This window comes from Pteropus alecto, unplaced genomic scaffold (genome assembly GCF_000325575.1).
Source record: "Pteropus alecto unplaced genomic scaffold, ASM32557v1 scaffold146, whole genome shotgun sequence".
NCBI lineage: Eukaryota > Metazoa > Chordata > Mammalia > Chiroptera > Pteropodidae > Pteropus > Pteropus alecto.
Window position 1 is genome coordinate 27,867,281 of NW_006442107.1, and position 10,545 is coordinate 27,877,825.

The 10,545-nt window shown below is 36.1% G+C and overlaps 1 protein-coding gene across 1 annotated transcript; it reads left to right on the forward strand.

Annotated features, from left to right (window-relative positions):
• Nucleotides 1-213: 213 nt before the first annotated feature.
• Nucleotides 214-9,161, forward strand: LOC102884859 (myosin regulatory light polypeptide 9). Its single transcript, XM_006920057.3, has 4 exons — nucleotides 214-370; nucleotides 5,326-5,524; nucleotides 5,971-6,132; nucleotides 8,666-9,161. Exons 2-4 carry the CDS (start codon nucleotides 5,341-5,343, stop codon nucleotides 8,836-8,838), a joined length of 519 nt encoding a protein of 172 aa, XP_006920119.1. The 5' UTR covers nucleotides 214-370; nucleotides 5,326-5,340; the 3' UTR covers nucleotides 8,839-9,161.
• The last annotated feature ends 1,384 nt before the right edge of the window (nucleotides 9,162-10,545 follow it).

A 10,545-nucleotide genomic window follows, 5' to 3' on the forward strand; every position in this document is an offset into this window, starting at 1 on the left:
GCTCACAGGAAAGGGGAGGAGAAAGACGTACATTATGGAGTGGGTCCAAAAAACACGGAAACTCAGACATAAGACCCAACAAACTACACACATTATCATATGTTCTAAGTCGCCGCTTTATTTTTCTTCCCGTACACTCGGTCAAAATCGCGCCATTTAAGCACATTATCACACCTTTTGGAAACACCCCCGTTGCCTTTTCATTAAGTCGGGCCCACTGTTGGCGGAGAGTGGTGACTAGACTTCCTTCCGGTTTGCTAAGCGGCGGCCGGAAGTGTTGGTTTTTAGCGGCTCAGTGGGTAGTAGGGTGGTGATAGCGGCAGCGGGCGGTGAGTTTACTGAAGTACTCGTATTCTCGCGGCTGTGCAAGGTGAGTGGTGCTCGCGGTTGGGCGCGTGAGGCTTGTCCCGTGGGCCCGTTTCTGCGGGGCGGCTGGGAGGGCAGCGGCGGGCTCCCCGGAACCCGGAGCTCACCTGGGCAGGTGCAGTAGCCGGTTTCCCTGTTTCGAGCCCAAGAGCCCGCTCCGTGTTCGAAGGCCGTGGCCGGAAGTGGCCCAGACGCGAACTTAGCTCCTTTGCCCAACTTGGAGCTTGGGAAGTGTGGCTTAGCTCGCTGGCGCCGCGAACTTGGGCGATAGCCCGGACAGCGAAACCTGAGCCCCGCGGCGCTGACTCCGGGACTGTGTTTAGTTTCTAACGTGAACTTGCCCGAATCGAGAGAGTTTGCGCAAAAACCGTAGCCGAGTATCTTCTCCACCCCACTGCTGCAGCTGTTGCAGCTGTGTGGCTACCTTTAGTAGGAATAAGCAATTAAAATTAGCAACTTCCTCAGCTCAGTGTCCAGTTCTGTAATTAGAACTTTTTAAAAAAAGTATTTGGACAAAGGGGTTTGGGGTTTAGTTTGTGGCTTGAGAAAAACTTCATAATACAACACCGTGTTTCTTTTGGGTGGAGACTTTGGATTAAGTCAATTTGCCACTGTTAACTTTTAAAGTAGTTGAGTACACATATGGAAACATAACAGTTCCTTACAGAACTTTGGAACAAATAGGCGTTCAGTGGAGAGTTTTTAACTTAAGTGCAAAAAATTTATATCCAAAGGTAAAGAAGATATTTCTTAAAATTACTACCATTTGTGTCATTTTTCTGGAAGGCTTTTGCTATAACTTAACCAGAAAAGCTTTTATTTTCTTAAATGAGGCTTTACTGGCAGCGAACCCTGACAACCAATTGCGTTTGTCAAATGCTAAAAACTTTTTGGGTGTGGCAGTCTTAAGAGAACTGATCCTACCTTCAACCGGAAGTTTGCATAGGAATTGAAAATTTCGTTTAGTTGGAACGGAAACACTAACCTGAAAACGTACTTTTAAAAACCTAGTTGGCACCCAAAATGACATATATTTAACTTGAAAGCGCATTGATTAAATGAGACGCATTTGATCTGAATTTGGGAGGCCGACCAAATAGTAGGAATTGTTTTCCAAAATGAGAGTTTTTCCTTAAAAGAATGTATATTTCCTGGAATACTGTCAATTTGAGTGTTCTGTAGTTTCTAGATTATTTTACATTTGTTAACACTTTATAAGTGCTATACTCTAGGATTCTAGAGTTATCTAATGTAATATTAGTGTAGGTTAATCCCATTTTATAAATGAAACCATAGTATCTAGAGATTCTGAAAAATCCTCTGGTTGCCCTTAGCGTAGGGGAAATCCCCTTGGAGGATTTTATTTTTTATTTCTCCTATCACTTAATCAAGACTAACATCTTCCTTAACATGTGTATCTCCTTTTGTCATAACCCTAAATGATTCTCTTCCTATTTAATCATTCTAATAAAAATAAAACCACGAATTCATTGTCACCAACACTCCCCTCCATCGATTTAAAATGAGATTATATTTCTTTAGATCTGTAAACTCAGTCTCCTTGACCACATTGATGATTTCATTCACTTTCTCATGCATCTTAAATCCTTTATATATTTCATAGAAGCCTGCTCTGCAAGTCTCCCTTCTTTTAAGTTTCATACAGCACATATCCCTTCACACCAGATATCTTTCATTAAATGCTAGAAAAATAGACTCTAAACTCTAATTTAGAATGAGTGAGAATTCTTATAACTTTGAAATCCTTAGGTGCCTACATGGCAATCTTCCCATTCTAAATACAGAATACTTTATTTAGAATATTTCATACTGTCGATGTATGAAATATTTTCCAATTTTATTTTACCCTAGTTATCTAAATTTCTATGAGATTTGTGTATTTGCTGAGGTCTTGTTATATCAAGTCAGTTAAAGTCCTTATTGTTTGGGGAAGGTGAAAATGGACAGAAAACTAGTCATAGCAAGGCATATGATGACAGTATTCTAAGTGACCTGCTCCTTGGGATCGTAGCACTGTTCTGATTTGGCTCTCCGCCAGTGTTTATTCCACCCATGCTTTTAGTTAGGTAGGAAAAAATAAACTACACTTTCCTTATTTTGGAATAACTGACTGAAACTGAACTCCCTAGCCCTGAATTGCTCCAGGTTTCTGGTGGAAGATAAACACAGATCAGAATATAACCTTGAAAAGGTAAAGGCCCAGGAAGTAACTTGCTGGATGTTTCACTACCAGTTTTCTTTCGGTAGACTTAACTACCTTAATTTGTTAGAATTAAGACTAACATCTGAATCTCTCAATTCTAAGGATGTTTTGTATCTTCTAAATGGAACAAGATTTTTCAGGGTCTTTTGCCCCTCTCTCTAAATCTTTGAGAAACAAAAATCTCTGAACTCACAGTATTCAATAATCATGAACCACCTTTGAGTTATTTTTCATTGTCACACATTGTTTTAACTTGCAAGTCATACTTCTGGAATGAAAACTATGTGACTCATTTCATAAGTTGAACCAATCATCTCATTTCTTTACAGTTGCCTCCCCAACTACATTTTAAGCTCTTTGAAGATAGGACACTTGTCTTAGTTTCTTAATTCTTAAATAGTATTGAACACATGACATTTGATGCACATTAGTGTCATTAACTAATCATATTAAAGGTTGATGATTAAGTATTGAATGAGCTAAAGAAAAGTTTGTGTGAGACCAGTGCTGACACCCCAAAAACATTCTTAACTTTAAAAAACTTTTATAATGCATTTACAAATTTAAAGAATGCATGATTAAAAGAAAGGCTAATAGGAAATACATCAGTTTTTGTTACATATAACTTTATAACCCAAACTAAGCATTTTTAAAAGGTATCTATAGGGCTCCTACCAAATATAGTTAATATGAAATTTTGTAGATTAAAAAACCAGTTGTCAACCATTTGACTTATAATTTTCATCAGTTTCGTTGTTCTTAAAATAACTGACATTCCTGCCTTCTTAGGGGAAGACAGTGTTGTCATACAAAACAGACTATTTTTAAAGACATACTTTGGTTTGCAATGACATGGCATGCCTAAAATAATAAAGAGATACAGGATGGTAAATGTGTGCCAGTCATCAGGTCTCAGCCACTCACTGCTGAGTACATTTAAAAGATGGGGAAAAATAAATTCCATAATTCCTTATAGTTTTTAAAACTACATTTAGAATAGAGAGGAAAATTATACCTTTATGTAGTTTAGCTAATAATGGGATTTACTCTCCCTATAAGGTGTTACAAAATGAAAATAGGCATTCATGAATGGTTTAGATAAATTATGAAGGGCAGGCTCCATAAAGGAAATTTGGAAATGAGGAAGAAGTATAACCATAACTTCTGTGTCATGTAAGGTATATCTTACCAACAACATATTCTGGTGTATTGCCAGAGAATGCTATATTGGAAATTTGTGACTCCATGTTATTTCCTACTAAAATCTAAGAACAGATTTAGCTTAAAAAAAAGAAAAATAATAAGGCTCTTCTAATTTCTAAACTTTCTAATTTCCATAATTGAATATAGTTTAGGTGATATGGTATCATGAAGGAAAGAATGTAAAAACTTTTAAAACTCATCAAAGCATTGTATTCTAAGGTCACTTTGATCTAGGTAGTGCTTCATTCTTTGCAGTCCACAGACTTATTTTTAGAGCAAGGGCATAGTGTTTTGCTACATCATAGCTAAATGTTTTCAGAACGTAAGCTTTAAAATTGTTATCCTGGTCACAGGGTGATATCAGTAGTGCCTATTTTAGACCTGCTTGGAAGGATATAACTCAATACAGTGTTTTGGTCTTGCTGGTAGAGGTTTTGCAGACTACCATAGCCACCTCAGCTCTAAAGAATGGTACAGTAAAATTTTATTATCTGATGACTGGGATTTTTAACTCTGAACAAAATTTTAGTCTTTTAAAGATTGAGTGTTAAAAGGAAAATTGCTTTACCATTTTACGTACTAGACTTTTTTTATTTTTAACTGAAATTTTACAGGAATAATTTTAGATTATTATAGAGCAAAGATAGTTTCCATACCTCTTTAAATGTTTTCTAAAACTTTTAAAAAAAACTAAATTAGCTTTAAGAACTATTGTACTCTGATTTTTGTTTAGAGGACTTAGTCACCTTAAGTGATTTCGCTTAGCTCTGAGTAAGAAATTGGTTTGGATAGAGTGAAATACTAGTAAAATTTAATTATAGGATGAATTAACTTCAGAATTTTCTATACTTTTCAGTTAGCCTTTGAACAGATATCTTGAACTACTTTGATTCCAGAAATGAGGGTACAATAAGAAATGTTAATTGCAAGTGGAAGAATGATATTTGGCAGTAAGGATTAGGAGATAAAGACCTGTTTTTTCAGTTCTCTTTCCTACTTTCTGTCCACTTTTTTAAAATGGAACACAGAACAGCTAGTTTAGGCTAGCTGCAGAAGGCTAGACCTGTTGAAGATTAATTAGTATACTTCAGTTCTCCAATAGCACTGACGTATAGAGCTGGCACTGTTTCTCCAGGTTACCTACGTTATTTTGTTTCTTGTTTCTGCATTGCTACTAAACCAGTAGGTTTGGTTTAGCTATACAGCAGTCCTGGGGACATGCAATCTTTTTGATATGCAACTAATATTGGTTGCAGTTTGGAATTTAAAGTTAGTGATGGACTGCTGATTAAACATCACAGCTACTGAAGATGAGTGAACGCAAAGCATGAGTTCGGTTTTTGTCTTATGTAGTTTGGTTCTGTGAGTAATGGTATCAGTTAGTTGAGAGAGATTTTTTTTTTTTTGCCAAGTGATACTATCCTGCTAATAATTTTTAGACAAATCTCTTAAGTAGCTCAAACTTATCAGAAAGGTTGGTTCAATTTACTTTTTGTTAATCTTTGTCTTCTTGTGTCTCCCTTCTTAATTAGGATCTAACTGCCACCATGTCAAGCAAAAGGGCAAAGACCAAGACCACCAAGAAGCGCCCCCAGCGCGCAACATCCAATGTGTTTGCCATGTTTGACCAGTCACAGATTCAGGAGTTCAAAGAGGCCTTCAACATGATTGATCAGAACAGAGATGGCTTTATTGACAAGGAGGATTTACATGATATGCTTGCATCCCTGGGTAATAATCGGTTTAATATTAATATATTAGATAGAATTTTTGTAACTGTTTATTTCTGAAGGCTTAAAGTTCTGTGAAGCCAATCTAATGATGTTTTAGTTTACTAAGTAAGATTCAGAGTCTAGGGCAGTGTCTCCCAAAGTGTATGGTCCTTGGACTATCTGCAGATTTCTGGCACGCACATGTGTGTGTGTGTTGCAAACACTGATGTTGATTATGAGAGTGGTATTATTCCTTTTGACATCCCAAGGGAATAGCATACAATCTCGATTCTTAATACGGGCCTTAATCATTGAGAAGATTTTTTCCAAATAGTTTTACTATCATGAATGCAGACAGCAAGCTTGTATAAATGATTGTCTTTCTTGTCAAAGTGTTTACTGTGATGTATCGTTGATGCATTTTGAGATATAATTAAAATTATGACCCTCATTTTTTTTGCTTAGGGAAAAACCCAACTGATGAGTATCTAGATGCCATGATGAATGAGGCTCCAGGTCCCATAAATTTCACCATGTTCCTCACGATGTTTGGCGAAAAGTTAAATGGTACAGATCCAGAAGATGTCATCAGAAATGCTTTTGCTTGCTTTGATGAAGAAGCAACTGGTAATTACCAAGTGATTTAATTTTTAGTTATGGTAACTAAAATATATAATAACTTGAAAATTATGACATAATATCCTCAGGCTTATACTATACTTGTTGTTTTGGGGGTTTTTTGGACAGGCTTCTGTGGCATCAGTCACTTTACTGCCTCTGCCCTTAAATATTCGATTTACAATTTAGTAGGTGTATTTGAAACTCAATTAGGTAACTTATGTTACTCCTTTACCAGAATAACTCCACAAAGGTTAGGCTCTTAGTAAATATGTGTTGAATGAATAACCAGAGCAATCTTGGATAAAATGTAAATTGTGTTACAGGCCATGACACCAGTACAGTCCTGTGTTTATCAGGTACTTTTTAGTTCTGAGATTATTTAAATCTGGTATATAATCTTTTGCTCTGGAATTAAACTCCCTGTTCATATTCCTATTTTGCATAATGGCTTTGTGATTTTATACAAGTTACATAACTTATCTAAGCCTCTTTTTTTATTTGAAAATGGACAAAATATTATTACCTACCTCATAGGGTTGTTAGGAGGATTAAATGAGGAAATGAGATAATAGCATACTGCCTGGCATAGAGTCAACTCTCAAAAAACACCCAAAAGTTAACTACATAAATGCCTGATCCTTTGGCAGAGTATATATAAGAAAAAAGATAAAGGGTCATCTCTGTGGTGAGTTATTTGAGAAGGAAGGCACACCCATTGATTACGCATTACTTGGAGTAGTTTGAATAGTCCAAGCATAGTCTAGTGATAGAAGCATAGTCTCCCCAGTATGGCTTTTTGGGCTCCCCAAAATGTTGCCTCTTTTGGCCTTTTCAGGTATACCACCCACGACCCTTGTATCATCTTCCTAACCTCCTTACAATCCTCCACATTGTTGTCCTAATTTACCTCTACCATTTCTGCCTCTATGTCTTCCTCATCATACTACCTTCCCCTTCTTGAAATTGAAATTCTTAACTGGTTTTCTGCAAGGGGTAGGGGAGAGGCAGGCAGAGGAGACTTAAACTTTTTCACCTAAAGACACTTTGTATTAATTGAATTTTTTATACTTTGAGCAGATGTAACTTTTTAAATAGGAATAAAACCATAAAACCGTTCTTCAAACTTCTCTCAATAGTCATATCTTTTACAGAGCCTTGCCTGCATTTTCATACTATTTTCTCATGCCCCCAGGAAAACTTAGAGCCTCTCCCTTCTTTCCACCTCCAAACAATTTTATCTATCTCTCTTGGCACATACTCTGTCTGAACTTCTATTTTGTTTGTGTACTTATTTCCAATCATCATAGTCTCTCCCTTTTCCTAGGTGATGGCTGTGTCTTCAGGAGCATTCTGTTCCCATCTTAATAACCCCTTCTAGCACCTACGACAGTCCCTTGCACATAGTCGATGATGAGTTTATGTGATAGTTGAATGACTTGGCTGTAGATGATTATTTCTATAAGCTAAAATTCTTAAGTTTTGAGGAACATCTTTTTTAAATTCTAGAATTGAATTAGGAAAAAACCCATAAATCTAGAGATTCTTATGTGAACTGATCTTATACTTGCAATTCATTTTATAGGAAATATGTTATTAATGGTTTAGCTTAATTTTACATACAAGAAAGTTGTCAGTTTTTCTTTTTGTTATGAATTTCAAAATCTCTGTGCTTGAATTATCATTTATCACCTTTGGTTCTCAATTATGATTGCACACGTGAATTACTAGTCAAACCTTTTGAAACTATCAATACCAGTTAATAAAGGTAGAAGCTGGACCTTTTTTTTTTTTTTTTTTTAAGCTACCTGGATGATTTTGATTCTGATGTGCTGTCAGGTTTTATGAGAACCCTGCTTTCACATTCAAGAGTAGAAAGCACACCTTTTGGCTTACAGCGCCACATCTCCAGTGCCTTGCCCGGTGACTCTGACATAGTTAATGCTCAAATATTTACTCAATGTTTTTGCACACTCTGGGCCTGGCCATATTTGTTATTAATTCTAAATTAGATGTGTAAAAAAAATTTTTGTCTCATTTCACATTAAAAAAACAAAGTCAAGGGTAAAGTGAAATGCCTGAAATAACACAAAAACTGGACCTCAAGACTCCAGTATTCTTTCCACTGAAGCACTTTATAGATTTTTATGACGTGGTACTGACTTTAGTGTTATTTGCTTATAGAATAAGTGTGACCATTCATGCTACTTTAAGGAACTATGTGGCTTAAATTTCTTAATCATACTTTATTGCTTTCATTTAGGCATAGGTTTAGTCCCTATTATGAAGAGATCAGGAAATGGATGTGGAAAGATCGATAAAACAGCTGGTTAATGCTTCTAAGCAACTAGGCATTTTCTAAGCAACTGTCTGTCCTCTGAGGCTGGCTTAATAATAAGCATGTGAAGACCTCATATTTCATGTATTTGCATATTTGCAGTTCTTAACATATAGAGTGTGCTTAGTCAAGTGTAGATGCTCCTCGTAATTAATTAATCCTCAGAGTAGTATGTATTCTGAACCACAGTCTTTTATTCTTTAGGCACCATTCAGGAAGATTACCTGAGAGAGCTGCTGACGACAATGGGAGATCGGTTTACGGATGAGGAAGTGGATGAGCTGTACAGAGAAGCGCCTATTGACAAAAAGGGAAATTTCAATTACATTGAGTTCACGCGCATCCTTAAACATGGAGCAAAAGACAAAGATGACTGAAAAGAACTCCAAATTCCAGCCAAACGTTACTTGTTGCCACTTTGGGTATTTCTGAGACTTTCTCTTAGACCCTGTAGCATGCCCTAGCCTTACAGCTTTTACCTTTCTTGTTGTATTTATTCTCAGCCATTTCGGCACATGCATCTCTATAATCAGACTGGAAATGGGACTTTTTGTCATTTTCAGAATAGAAAATAGGGTAATTTAACTTACCAGTCCCCCCCCACCCCAATAACTGCAGTCTGCACAGAGTCAATATATTTTTTCAGAGAAAGTTATTCACTCAATTTTTTCTGAACCAAAATTAAACTTTATGATAAAAACTTACTTGTTTAAAATGTCTTTATTTACCCAAATTGCCTTTTGTTAGTTTTAGTCATATCTTCCAAAGAGAGGTAAATGAGGCAAATCCTAGAAAATGATATGGTTGTTAGACCTCTCCCTTCTTCCTCCCACTTTTCCTAACAATCCTATCCCCTCTATTCAGTCCTTCCCCTCCCGAAGAAATCCAGTTTTAACTGCCTTAATCAGATTTCCTATACTGTCTTCTTATTTTAAAAATAATTTCCTATAGAATTTGCATATATATGATAGCTTTGGGGCTTTAAATCCTTAAATTTTACATATCTGCCAGCATCTCTCCTTATCTGTACTAAGCTTTTGTCCATTACTTTATGTCATTTAAAATTAGACCAGGCCACTGAGTATAATTTTAATTTGTCCTCATTTTTAAAACTATTTTAGACCCAAAGTTTCTGTGGAATGCTTATACCAAAAAGACAGATTTTTTTTGTATTTCAGTGTTGGAAATACAGTAGTTTTTATTATATAAAGCTTTTTTTTTTTTAACACAATCCCTATTGAAATACCATGTTTGTTTATGCAGAAATTCTCCATGAATCCATGTATGAATTTTGGTCATTCCTGCCTTGCCCACAATCAAAACAGCTGAAGCTACATGCCTGGGAAAGTGAGATCATTATTTCAATCCTAAAAATAGCTTCTGCTGTTTCCAGAAATGCAGAACTGTTTCAGAGTTAATCAGGAAGCGGTTGAATTTCATTCGGTTTGGGCTTCAAAATCTGACTCGTAAAGATTCATAAGTTGAAAAGTTGAAACATTGGGGGAAAATTAACAATTAGCCTATAAAGATGAGTAATTGGCAATTACTCTAATAACTACGTTTTATGCTATTAACAAGACTATACTTGGACAAAATCATTACATCGGTTCAATAAGCAAATTACGGAATTGCCTTCAGGGCAGTAGAACTTACAATCAACAGGATATGTGAGCTAGATTCTTTAACCTTGTGAAGCCAGCTCTTTAGAAGAGGAGTAGAAGGACCAGTAGTACCAAGACTGCTCTTGCTTCCTTCAAATTTAGAATCTTTAGAACCTGCCATAACTCTTTACCTTTTATGTATTCCTGAATTTCATTCAGTGTTTTAAGCAAAGTACTTTTTCTGGGCTATAGCCATGGTGCTTTAACAGATTTCTAGTTAGTGACTATTGAAAAACAGTTCTAGAAACAAATATGGAGATCAGAGTACAGTTAGGGTGTCTCAGCTATGATCTTAATTAAGGTAGCCAGAGTGAAGGTTTATTGGATGGTAATAGACCATACTTAGAAGCACTCTTTAGGACAAAGATCCAGGAAGCTAAAATCTTATGAGTGGGAAAAACTTAAACTATTGGCTGAAGGGTA